General features: G+C 35.9%; 1 protein-coding gene and 1 non-coding gene across 2 annotated transcripts; both read left to right on the forward strand.

The window, feature by feature from the left end:
• On the forward strand, nucleotides 350-3,516 carry LOC104790503 (protein odr-4 homolog). The gene is made up of 12 exons (XM_010516273.2): nucleotides 350-431; nucleotides 551-655; nucleotides 761-964; nucleotides 1,048-1,143; nucleotides 1,350-1,438; nucleotides 1,527-1,655; nucleotides 1,878-1,998; nucleotides 2,305-2,389; nucleotides 2,491-2,600; nucleotides 2,707-2,855; nucleotides 2,927-3,023; nucleotides 3,114-3,516. The coding sequence occupies exons 2-12, from the start codon at nucleotides 575-577 to the stop codon at nucleotides 3,417-3,419; spliced, it is 1,467 nt and encodes a 488-aa protein (XP_010514575.1). The 5' UTR covers nucleotides 350-431; nucleotides 551-574; the 3' UTR covers nucleotides 3,420-3,516.
• TRNAA-AGC lies at nucleotides 3,651-3,723 on the forward strand. The gene has a single exon. It is a non-coding gene; the product is annotated as a tRNA-Ala (tRNA).

Here is a 13,559-nt window from a genome sequence, read left to right on the forward strand (position 1 = left end):
GGCCAAAAACTCCTCATCACTACCTGATTTTGTCCTAAGCGCATGAACTAGTTCATGTGCCAATAGGATGTTATCTGAGATAAGTCGACCGAGACGAAAGCCCCTTGAGTATCTGATACTATCGATGGCAAAAACCGTTTAAGCCTTTGACATAATACTTTATATCACCGTCTTATAAATTTGTTTTGTTTTTTAATTTAATTTTGATTTATTTTTTAAATATGATGTAATATTTTGATTGGTTAATTAGGAGGGGTGAATAAGAGACTGAACCCAAAACCGATCAAACCACATACGACGGTCATTTATTTGGTTGAACCGTTGACTTAACTCATTTGTGTGAGAGAGACCGGTTCAACAAAAACGGACCTTCATCTTCTTCACCCCAAAAAATCACTCAAATCCAGAAAGAGACGATCTTTCAGAAAGAGGTAACCTTCTTCTCTATTTCCACGTTATGGGGATTCAATTCCGTTTCTGGGTTTTTAAATTTCGACTTGGATTTATGTGATTTCTATGAAAAAGTTTCAATCTTTGGGTGTCGTTGCAGATATATTTGCTCACTCGTTAAACAATGGTGAAAGCAGTGGTTGGAGAAGATACTAGACTTACTTCTATTGAAGATCGTCTCTCTCACTCAGCTGTTCCTGCTGAGGTAAATAAATTTGATTAGTTTTGGTGTTATTGTAAATGCATGTTGTCTTCTCTGCCTTGAGATAAAGATGTGATTTAAAAAAAAAAAACTTTGTTGTGAGCATAGGTGGGTCTTGTGATAGGGAAGCTTAGCTCTGTTCTGGATCGTGGTTTTGTGTTTGATTTGATTCCCACACCGAGCAACGATGATAGAGAACCAGCTTGCTCGGTTTTGGAGACTAAAGATGATAAAAGGAAGCCTTCCAAGTCGAAATCAGAGTCATCTTCTCTATCGATTGATTCCGATTGGGTAGCTGAACATGCTCGACAGGTTTGTTTTCCTGTTTGTGACTCCCATTTTTGTTGTTAGATGAATGTGTTTGGTTTATGATGATTGGCATTGTGTTGGATCAGGTATCGAGAATGTTGTTGGGTGGAATGAAGGTTGTTGGTATCTATGTATGGGCTAGTGATGCTGCTTTTAAGAATTCTACTATGATCCTTTGCCAGGTAACTTTGTGGGGGAGATTAGTTTTTTTCTCCTGTAATTTCAAGTGAGATCACTTTGATATGTGTCTCTATGGTTTTCTTTGAAATAGGAGATTAGTTTTGATTGTGTCTCTGTGTCTTTTATTTGTTAAATTAAGATTTTAGGGGGTTAATGAGTAGAATGTTATACATGATAATGGATCTAAGTTATGGGAACCTTTTATTAGGCTATCAAGGGAGTTACAGATGCAATACGACATTTGGATCCCAGCTTGGATGAAGCTCTTCTTATTCACATATGTTACAGTCCAAGGAGGTATTCCCACCTTTTAATGGATTCAGTTTTTAGGAATTTGGTGAATTATTTCGGGTACTTAAACTAATGATGACACATGTTTTTGCAGATGGAGTTGTCGAACTTGTTTGTTGAGTTCAAGTATTACATCAAGTAGCCTTCGACCTTGTGACTTTAAGCTAGGAAGGGTGTTAAGTTCTCTACAGAGATTTAAGTGCAGCTACAGCTTTAATTTCAGGTAATGTCACTGCATTTTGATTTGGATTTTGGAATTATACATTCTATCTCTTTTGATGAATGTAAATTTCATGTATAACTTTGATATTTGATCAGCACTCAGGCGCGTTCTTATTATGATTTCTCTGAATGACCATACTTATATAAATACTGGAACTCATTCTTTTTGTATTTATTCCTGACCGCAATCTAATGATATTTTTATTCACTTTTTCGCAAGTAGATTACCAATTTACCGTGAGGGTGAATCAACTGTGCAAACATTTACTGACATCCTCCGTCGAGAACTTGCAATTCATGCAAAAGAGCTGAAGAGTGCAAATGCAATGGTTGATGGGGACTTGGTGAGGAGAAAGTAAAACCTATACGGTTTATATTTCTATGTTGATTGTTGGATATTGTTGGATGTTGAGTTCTTAAATTGATTTCCAGCTCTATAGCTTGATGCTACTTTCTAGTTATTTTAATCAATAGTATCATGCAGTTAGGTTATCCTTGTGGATGGCGTCTGTTTGAAATGTAGCTTCATCGAGCATTGTTACGTCAGTTCAATTATATAGAGTGTAGACTACTGATAAGGGATGCTATCTTTGCTGGTAATAACCTTCCCTTGTTTCTAATTTTTTTTCTTAACTTATGTTGGGCTGAAGGTGCATAACGACGAGCCTTGCAACACGGATGGCGAACATGAAGTTGAACTATTGTTCCCATTCATGAAAGATAGTCGTACTGAAGGTATGTTTTTCTCACTCTACTTAGCCATACTGATTTGGTTTGCTATTGGACATGTCTTTCTGATGATTGTATCTGATATCATGTTTATGTTGGTTGAGAAGCATTAACTGCAAAGAATATTACTGGAATTCTACTCTTCGGTGGTTCTTTATTCTCTTATGCCTACTTGAACATGAAAGAACCAGTTTCACAAGCTATTACTGATATTAAGGTATTGCAACGATGTCTCTTCCCTTTTTTATCACAAGCTTGTGCCATTTCTATTGGAGTTATTGAATTTTTAAATAATTTGTTGATGGTGGTATATTTCTTTTCAGGCTGACATTATTAGGAGTCTGCAAAGTAGATTGGACATTATCTGTGACGAGGCTGAGCAGGATGTCAATCCAAAGGATGTTGGAGACGATGAGGATGCAAATGATATGTCAAAAATTCCCATATCCAAACTCATCTTCAAATCATCAACGTGAGTTAGCTGTTAAACATAACAGTTTCTGATTGTCTGATACAACTTAACGTTTTAATGTTTGTAAACAGAAAAGTATGCCATCTCCGTCTTCCTAGGAGAGTTCTTATTCCGTGGCTGGCAGATATGTATATCTGCGATTATCTACAGCCATTTGAGTCACACGAGGTATATGAGCCAACCTGTCTCACATTCATTTCACCTTTGTTAACTGTTCCTCCAAATGTTAATGCGTACGTTTGATGATTTTCTGAAAAGGTGGTAAAAGAACGTTGGATTGAGTTAATGTCTATGGAACATTCTTCTATTGACGCATCAAAGATTTCAGAAGTGGAAACCGAAACTTCTTTATTGATTGCGGAATCAATGTGGGACGTGATATCTCATGCGACTTCTGCTTCCAATTTCCGGTTAGAAGGGAACGTGGAAAGGACAATGGGTGGAGACGAAAGCAAGAGAACAAGTAACGCCGCCGGTAATGCATCCAACGTCCCTATTTTGGTAGGGATTTTAGTGCTTTTACTCTCGATTGTAATAGGATTCATGCTTTACCAGAGTGATTAGCAAATATCACATAAATCTCTGTTTTGATCAAACCACAAATGAATTGAGTTTTGTTTCTAGAATTTATACTTATAGAGGGAGTTTGTTTTTCCGATGATATCGGTTTAGTAACTGAGATACTGAGAAAGCAAACGACTCCTTATTGAGCTCAGCATGAAATGCACTCTTTTAGTGACATGTTCCGATGCATAAGATGGATTTAGTTATTATACGCAACTTCAAAATCATAGTGGGGATGTAGCTCAGATGGTAGAGCGCTCGCTTAGCATGCGAGAGGTACAGGGATCGATACCCTGCATCTCCACTTTTTATTCTTTCTCTCCTTTGATTTTTTTTAGATTCAATGTCTTATTCATCCTCTCTTAATTAACCAATCAAAATATAATAGTATGTCATGTCATGTCATATTAAAAAAATAAATCAAAATTAAAATAGTCATCATCTCCACTTTTTATTATTTCCCTCCTTTGATATTTTTACATAGATGTCTACAATGTTTTGATAGTTGTCTTTTTTTTTTTTTTGGCAAAATATAATATTATGTCATGTCATATCATATTTAGAAAATAAATCGAAATTTAAAAAAAAAACAAATTAAAGAAACAAATCATGAATATTTTTTATTAAGGAATCTATGTCGTTTTAAGTTTATAAAAGAGAATTAGGGTTTAAACTTTATAATTAAAAAACATATATATATATATATATATATCGGTTTGGAATTATAAAAAAAAATTAGGTTTTAGATTTTATAATTAAATGAGATTATATGTCGGTTTGGGTTAACAAAAGAGTGGTTAAAGTTTCGATTTTGTAATTAAACAAAATTATATGTCGGTTTGGGTTTACAAAAGAGTGGTTAGGGTTTAGATTTTACAACTAAACAAAATTATATCTTGCTTTGGTTTATAAAAGAGTGGTTTAAGTTTAGTGTTTAGATTTTACAATTAAACAAAATTATATGTCAGTTTGGGTTTATAAAATAGTGGTTAGGGTTTAAATTACACAATTAATCAAAATTATATGTCGATTTGAGTTTATGAAATGACCAGACCCGTTTTTTTAAATAGATAAATAATAATAATAATAATAATAACCCAAACTAGTGGTCCCATACCCACTAATCACCTAACACAATCACAAATAACGGAATAAAATAATCATACCAATAACCATTAACCAATATTAAACCATAATAAATATCCAAACAACATAAATAAAAAAACCAATAATCCTAAACAATGTTCTAAGCGGTCCAACTCTAGCAACCTAGCAAGCCAGACAACAACCAGGTGAATCACTAGAACATCCTCCTCTTCATTGTTTTGATTCCACGTTTACACTTTGCCTTTACCTGCATCACAAACACAAATTGCAATGCATGAGTATTTTATAAACACTCAGTAAGACAATCCTCCCATCTACTGGGCTATACACACAAGATATAGAGACATCTCTAACCATCAACCAACAATCAATAACCAACAATAACAAACCAGGACTCTGCATCGACCGACACCAACTAGGGTTGTATCGACCGACACTAGCGTGCATCGACCGACACAAGGTACACTTGCATCGACTGACACACACACTGCATCGACCGACACATGCTCGACATTTCACGAAATCCCTAATTGCATCAACCAACGTCTCCACATGGCATCAACCGATGCTCCTAGGTCAATTCGCGCCGTCCTCGCATTGCATCGACCAACGCACAAAGTGCATCGACCAACGCACATGCCAAGCATCGTTCTTCCCCGAAGATTCTCGCCGGATCTTTCTTCCTACAAACGTTAAACTCGATCCCATGCCACAAGAAAGCCTCACGGAGCTTTAACTAACATTCTAACAAGCCACACAACACATAAACAGACAGATCAGAGAAATCTCCAGCTAAGACAAGCCATGGTCATGCACTTACCTTTGCCAAGAAGAATATGAACCTTACACAAGAAAGAAAACGCTTTTAGGAAGCTCCTACAACGATCCCAGCTACAGATCACTACAGGAAAAGCTTCAAACACCAAGAACTTCTCAAGAACACTCACAAAACTCTTTCTCTCTTTCTTTCTCTGCAGAAACGGCCAAACCTTGGCCACAACACGACAAATCCCATTTATATCCGCTTTCAGGGAGCGGATGGAGGATCTTTTTCGGTCTCTTCAGTGTCCCGATCAGTTTAGGGTGGATTTGGCAGTGCACTACTTGTCAGGTGATGCACGTGTGTGGTGGAGGTCTGTGATAGCACAAGGGTGCAGCAGGATATGACTTGGGTGGATTTTGTGAGGGAGTTTAAATCCAAGTATTTTTCAACAGGAGGCTCTTGATCACATGGAGGCACAGTTCTTGGGGTTGCCTCAGGGGGACCGTACAGTGCAGGAGCTGGCTGCAGAGTTCAGTCGAATTGTGGGGTATGCAGGTCGGGCTTTGGAGCCAGAGTCGGCTAAGGTGAGGAGGTTCTTGTTGGCTCTGCGGGATGATCTGAGGACTCGGTGCAAAGTGATGAGCTATGCTACAAGAGCAGAGCTGGTTGAGGTTGCAAGTGGGCTGGAGGACGACTTGAGGTCCAAGCGGTAGACCGTGGTGGAGCGGGTACGAAGTATGCCAGCCCATATCTCTTGATACTTGGTTGCTTAGGGGTGGTTGGTTGTGCGACTAAGTACCAAGATGAGGTGGTGCTTGGGATGCGGGTTGATGGATTGGATTGTGATATCTTATTTTACTTATGTATTTTCGTTGAGGTTGTAACGATTATGACATTTTTGAGATTAATAAGATGAGTTTTTTTTCTTTGTGTTTGACTGTTGTTGACATGGGAAAAAGAGAAATAGCTCGGGTTTCTATTTTTGGAAAATTTCCATAAATAAGAAGTTTCCACAAAAAGGAGGTTTCCAGAGTTTGAAAGTTTCTAAAAAGGGAAATTTTTGTGAAAAGTGTAGAGGTAGATTAAGTCGGAAGATACTTGATGGCATCAGACTTGTTTGCTCAAGACCGTGAGGGCCCAACTCATGTGATACCGATAGCTCGATGGACTTTGTGGCCAAAGAGTGGGAGTGGTATGTTGCTTCGGATGACGATCCGAGAGCGCGCTTTAGGGTGACGACCCAAGAGCGGAATATTTGAGACTCCCTGGACACCGTAGTTGTGAGCCGCGGCTCAGCAGTGAGCTGGTATGTCTCGAGGGTGGCGACCCGAGAGCGGAGGGAGTGTGTGTGAGTGACTTCCTGGATGCCGTAGCTTAAGGCGGTTAACCTGATAGCGAGTCGGCATGATTCGTTGGTTGCGACCACGGACGGTGGAAGCACTGAGTTGTGAGCAAATAACGTCTATGATGTGAGTATATTTGCTAGAGGGAGACCTCGGGGTTCAATCGGAGATGTACGGGCTGTTGCGACAGTTGCACGGGAAACCTTGGCTGACGTGTTGAGTCCAGTCGGAGGACGTGCGGGTCGTGTTGACGGTGGCACGGAGGTCCTTGACGGATGGACGGTGCTGCAGGATTCGAGGATGAATCCTTGTTGGTGGAGGAGAATTGTAACATTCGCAAACCAGATATAGCATTTTTGGTCTGATTGTCGATTGACATCCTTGGTGTATCAATCGACACCAACATTTCCAGTTTTGATCGGTTTGTTTTAATTGCTGTTTGGTTCGGTTTGGTTCAATTAGAAATCCCTAAACCGCATATATAAGTGGAGAAGCGACGAATTACGGGTTTTAAGGTTTGTTGTTTGTCGCCATTGAGTGAGAAAAGAGAGAAAGAAGAGAGAAAACGTTGGAGAGTATTCTTGAGAGTTTTTGGCTTGTTCTTGGTGGTTTTTGGTGAGATCTGTAGCTGTAGAAGGGAAAGCTGTTGTTGGGAACGAAGGAGAAGCTTCCTAAGGTGTTGTTTCCACCATTTCTCAATCAAATCTTCTTGAAAAAGAGGTGAGTGCTTGACCATGACTGATCTAAGCCTGAGATCTCTTTTCTTTTTTGTTCTTTGTCTATTTGTGGTGTTTTCTTGCTTAGGTTTGAGGTTTTCGTGTTTCCCATAGGTTCCTCAGGCATTTGGGTGAGTTTGGAACGATTTCGAGATGATTTGAAACGGAGGATCGGCGTTCGGGTTCTTGCAGTTTGTGTCTGCGGAAGCAGTGTCAATCGACATTAGTGTGGTGTCGGTCGACACCATATTGTTCTAGTGTCGATCGACAGTAATCTGGTGTCTGTCGACACCAATCTTAACCGATGATGAAAGATGTGTTGATTGTGTTTATGTGTTTAGCTTAACAATGGAATCTCAGTTGCTTGTGTGTATAACCTAGTAGATGGGAGGATGACCTCACTGAGTGTTTATAATAATACTCATGCATCTCAATATGTGTTTGTGGTGCAGGTAAGGCAAAGTGTGATCGTTGAATCAAGGCGATGAGGAGGAGGATGTTCTAGAGGCTTGATTGATTGTGGTCTAGCTATTATTGAGTTGATATAACATTGTAGGTTGTTGGAACTTGGTTATTTCATTGTTGGTTCCGGATTATTGCATTGTTGGTTATTGGATTGGTATTGTTGGAATTCTTATTGGTTTAATGGAATTGTTGTTGTTTGTTTCTAAGTTGTTAGTGGGTATGTGACCACTATTGAATTAATATCATTAAAAAAAACTGGAAGGGTTGTTTCAAAATTATCACCAAAATTGGAAGAAAAAATAAAAGTGGAATGCAAGAGATATGTATGCATAATTATATTTCAATAAGTTATATATTTTGATATTCTAAGATGTGAATAAATAAAAGTGTAAAAAATGTTAATGACATTTAAATTAATTTGTTATATATTTTATTATTTACCAATAATAATAAGAATAATACTGATATAATAATAATAATAATAATAATAATAATAATAATGATGATGATGATGATGACGATGAAAGAAGAGAACTTAAATTTGTAATATTATTTTTATCATTATTATTACTATTAATCCATTTTAATTTTATATAATATTTTATCTAAATATTAGTTCCACTCCATTTCTTACATTTTTTACCATTCAAATATTTTGTTTTATTGCATGTTAGGGTTTTTACCATTCAAACATTATTTTTTACTACTTATTTTACATTAACCGCATTTGTCTCACATAAAGTATTTCATATTACCAAATTGTACTTAAACCGCACCATATGTTTATCCTATATCATTGAATACACTGTCATAATTCAAAGCATAATCTATATTATTAAAGCATAATCTACCAACATTTGGACAATGGCTTTGTTTTGGTAGTTTTCAAAGAAAAGGGTTAGTAATCAATAATTATTCATACATTAGTATATCATTGAAATAATTTTTTCTAGCCTTTCAAATTAAGTCGGATAAGCGCGGATTATTTAAAAACCGATTAGTTGACCTGATTATCTATTCAAATATATTTATAATGTATTAAATCAACCATAATCTTGCCTAAATCTTAATCGGTAAGAATATTTAATTAAGGAAAACATATACATCAGAATTAAATAAGGAAAACGTTGTAAATACATAATAAATCAAATCTAAATTTCTGATTCTTTATCAATATTTTAGGAAAAAAAGAAAAAAAATCAAGAAACGGAAATTAAATTACTTTAAAATATATTTTAAAATAATAAAGTATTCATTATAGCCTTAATAATATACTGTTATTTAATATATAAGATATGTGAAATTAATAAAAATAATTTCATATTATTTTAATGGATATAGAAAATATATCTAAAATTAACTTATTTGCAAATACTCTCTAAAATACATGATATGCAAGAAATATCTTTAAAAATATCTTATTTAACTAATATATTCTGTAATCATAAATAAAAATAATATATATTTATAAAAATAAAATATTTCATGGATTTCATTTGTTGTTTAAGAAAATTTATAAAAATTCATTTTTCAAACATAAAAAAAAGAAGCAAAGAAATTTCAATTTATATTTGTATTTCAAAATAGTAATTAACCTAAAATAAGTATTTAAAACTCTAAAACTCAATAATTACGATTGGTTGACTATATTGTATTACTTTACGTTTATGCAAAATTGAATATTAATATAATATCCGCGAACCGATAATTTGATTTGGGGGTGGGTGTCGATCAACACCAGGGGAGTGTCGATCGACACCAGCAATTTCTGGTTCGACCAGATTGTCTTAAATGGTTGATTTGGTCTGGTTTGGTTTTTGTTGAATCCCTAACTTGGTGTATGTAAAGGGAAAGTCGCCTAAGGGTTTTGGAAAGCGCTTTTTGGTGGTCTTTTTGCCGTTCTAGAGAGGAAAAGAGAGAAAAGAGAAGTGCTTGAGAGTTTGGTGGTTTTTGGGAAGATTGCTGGCTATTCTTGAGAGATCTGAAGCTGGGAGGGCGTTAGAAGCTTGCTAGGAGTGTGTGGATGCCAGTTTGGGTCAGAAACTTGCTGCAAAAAAAAATGAGTGCTTGACCATGGCTGATCTAAGCATGAGATCTCTTTTGTTTTATGTTTTATTCTCTAAAACACAAGAAATATCTTTAAAAATATCTTATGTAGCTAATATATTTGTAATCATAAATAAAATAACATATATTTATGAAAATAAACTATTTCATGGATTACATTTGTTGTTTAAGAAAAATTATAAAAAATTCATTTTTAAAAAACAAAAAAGATGCAAAGAAATTTCAATTTTTATTTGTATTTATAAATAGTAATTACCCTAAAATAACTATTTAAAACTATAAATTCAATAATTACAATCGATTGACTATATTGTATTACTATATATTTATGCAAAATTGAATACTAATAAGTAGTTTTTTTTATTTATTTACTATGAACAAATCTTCTATTGCATAAGGAAACAAATTATCTGTCAAAAAATGTGAGAAAAGCACAAATTAGTTATGTTCTTACCCAAAAATCTTGGACGATAAAAATGGTCTAATAGTTAATTATTTAAAAGAAAACTGTTATGGGACATAAAAAAATTACGGGTAGGGACGATATGAAACAGGACGAGACATGATAAAACGGGATTGGACGAGATGTCTTTGTCATTTTAAAATAGTTACTTGTAGGTTATATCATATAAGTAAACCAAATATACTACTTAACAATATTTAAAATTTTGAAATTATAAAAAATACATAAACCATAACATTCTATGCATTAAAAAAATACATCAATTAATTACAATATATGTCTTTCCGTGCTGTAGCAAGAGGTATCACCTAGTTCACGATCATATTGTGCGAGAGCTCCGGTCCTCCGGAATTAGGGTCTCCCATGGTTTCTCTGGTAAAAAATATTTACTGAGTGATTTTGTTTTTCTTTCTTAAACTGAACCATTTATAATTGTTTATTTGCATGAACTTTCTGGTACACCACAAGCAACAGACTTCAAAGTTCTCTCGAGAATATCTACTTGGATCCAAGAAAACCCAGCACTAGCAACTACTGTTAAAATATCCGGCAATAGAGACTATTAGAAGAGTTCGGAGATAACAAAATCGATTTAAATGAAAAGTTAACACTTGTATAATATTTCCTTATTGTCAAATAAGTAGAGTTACCATTATTGAATATGTAAAGAACTTGCTAGACAGATTATGACATTGTATAAATATAAGCCTAAAGACTAATGAATAAAATGAGAGAAACTATTTTACTTCTAAAGTTTCCTTTAAATCTATCATGGTATCAGAGTCTTGATCTTATTTTCATAGATTATGGTTCTTTTATTTTTCTGCATTCTATGGAAAAAAAAACATATGTTTCTCTATCGATTTCATCTTCTTTTCTTTGACTTTGTTTCTTCTCTCTATCTTTGTTGGAATATTCTTAATTTTTTATAGTTATAAGTTTATTGTTTGCTTTGTTTTGTTTGGAATTTTGATTTAAAAACAAAAATAAGGAACGATTGTCTCATACTACAAAGTAGACGTTCATTGATTGATGATCTTGATGTGGATTATGAGCATGGACCGTTGATGGGTTCGTTCAATTTAGTTATATAATCTATCTCTTTCAGGTGTTTATGTGGTTATATCTGTAACATCCGTGAATCGGAATCTCGGTTTAGAGGGTGCATTGACCAATGCAAGGTCGGTTTTGTGCGGACAAGTTTAAGTTAAACATTGCGTTTTGGGGTTAGGAAAACCCTGAAATCACTTATAAAAGCAGAAACTCGAGGGTTTGGCCGAGTTTTGGCTGTTTCTGCATAAAAAGAAAGGGAGAAAGTGTTCTTGAGGTTCTTGAGCGTTCTTGTTGAGATTCTTGGAGTTTGAGGTTGTTCCTGTAGAAATCTGTAGCTAGGATCGTTGTAGGAGCTTCTTAGGAGCGTTGTTTCGCTTGTTCAAGGTTCAGAATCTTCTGTGGCAAAGGTAAGTGCATGAACATAGCTTATCTAAGCTGAAGATTTCTCTGATATGCTTGTTTGTGTGTTTTATTGGCTTCTTGGTATGTTTTTGCGTCGCAAGAGGCTTTGGGAAGCTTTTTGTGGCAATAGATTTGTGTTCTTGGTGGTTTAGGAACAGAGATCCGGTGAGAAGCTTTGGGGGAAAACGATGTTCGGCATGTGCATCGGTCGATGCACTTTGTGTGTCGGTCGATGCAAATGCGAGGACGGCGCGTTTGACCTAGTCGCATCGGTCGATGCCATATGGAGGCGTCGGTCGATTCAATTAGGGATTTTGTGATATGTCGAGCATGCGTCGGTCGATGCAGTGTGCGTGTCGATCACTGCAAGTGAACCTTGTGTCGGTCGATGCAACTCCAGTTGGTGTCGGTCGATGCATGGGTTGGTGTCGGTCGATGCAAAGTCCGGGTTTGTTATTGTTTGGTTATTGATTGTTGGTTGATGGTTAGAGAAGTCTCTATTGTTTGTGTGTATAGCCCAGTAGATGGAAGGATTGCCTTACTAAGTGTTTATAAAATACTCATGCATCTCAATTTGTGTTTGTGGTGCAGGTAAATGCAAAGTCTGGTCGTGGAATCAAGGCAATGAAGAGGAGGATGTTCTAGTGGCTCATTTGGTGGTTGTCTGGCTTGCTAGGTTGCTAGAGTTGAGGCATTAGAATGTGGTTTAGGTTGCTGGTTTTATGATTCACGTTATTTGGATTGTTGGTGTTATTGCTATTGTATTGGATATTGGTTTGAGTTGGTTGTTCCGCTGTTGATTGTTTGTGGTTAGGTGGCTAGTGGGTATGGGACCACTAGCTAATTAGCTATAATTATTATTATTAAGAAGAAAAAAAACGGGTTGGGTTGTTTCAATATAACACTACAAATACGATGTAACCACAAAAATGTTGATCTCCAATAGATATATACATATCCGATGGGGTGATGACATGGTGTCGCTGTGAACTTGAGCATGCACCAACTGATGAGTTCGTTCAGTTCACATGGTCACATAAGGTGATGGAGATACACAACTACTACATTATTCTCCACCGAATAGGTGACCTTATGGCGAGGTTTAAACGCCACTGATGACTTTATAGTGAGTATGAAGACCGTTAAGATGATATGATGATTGTTCAATCTGATAAATGGTAGAGCTTGCGGGAGGGTATTATGATATTTCAGAAATTACGACATCGAGTTAAATGGAAAGTTGACATTTGTATAATAATTTTTTTTGTCAAAATAAGTAGATTTACCATTATTGAATGAGTAAAAAATTTGTTAGACAATATATAACATTGTATAAGCCTAAAGGCTAATGAATAAAATGAGAAAAACTATTTTACTTTTAAAGTTTCCTCCGGATCACTTTTCTGATGTAATCAACGTGATGAGGGTTAGAGGCTATAATGTAATGATTTCACAAATTTTGAAGAGTTCAAACCTTGATGTGAAAGTCACATCAAGATTTGTGTGGGATTGGTGGACCAGCTTCGCCGGTGGACAAGGAAGGCAATTCTCGCAAGAAGAAAAAATATAGATGAAAACAAAATTCAACACTAGAGAATCACAAGAGTAAATCTAATCTCCTCACTAGAGGACGAAAATGTTCCTCCATTCATAAAGTGTGAAATATGTTACGAGCTTCTCGACCTTCGAGAGAGAAACATTAAAAATCTGATTTGCCCAGCATGTTCCTACCCCCCCCCCCCCCCCCCCCCCCCCCCCCCC

The sequence above is a fragment of the Camelina sativa genome, chromosome 6, assembly GCF_000633955.1.
Source record: "Camelina sativa cultivar DH55 chromosome 6, Cs, whole genome shotgun sequence".
Classification (NCBI taxonomy): Eukaryota; Viridiplantae; Streptophyta; class Magnoliopsida; order Brassicales; family Brassicaceae; genus Camelina; species Camelina sativa.

Bases quoted from the DNA above. Each gene is read 5' to 3' on its own strand.
- LOC104790503 (XM_010516273.2), top strand. From the start codon at position 575: ATGGTGAAAGCAGTGGTTGGAGAAGATACTAGACTTACTTCTATTGAA. The intron at 656-760 runs GTAAATAAATTT...TTGTGAGCATAG, and splicing joins ACTCAGCTGTTCCTGCTGAG to GTGGGTCTTGTGATAGGGAA. The intron at 3,024-3,113 runs GTATATGAGCCA...TTTTCTGAAAAG, and splicing joins AGCCATTTGAGTCACACGAG to GTGGTAAAAGAACGTTGGAT.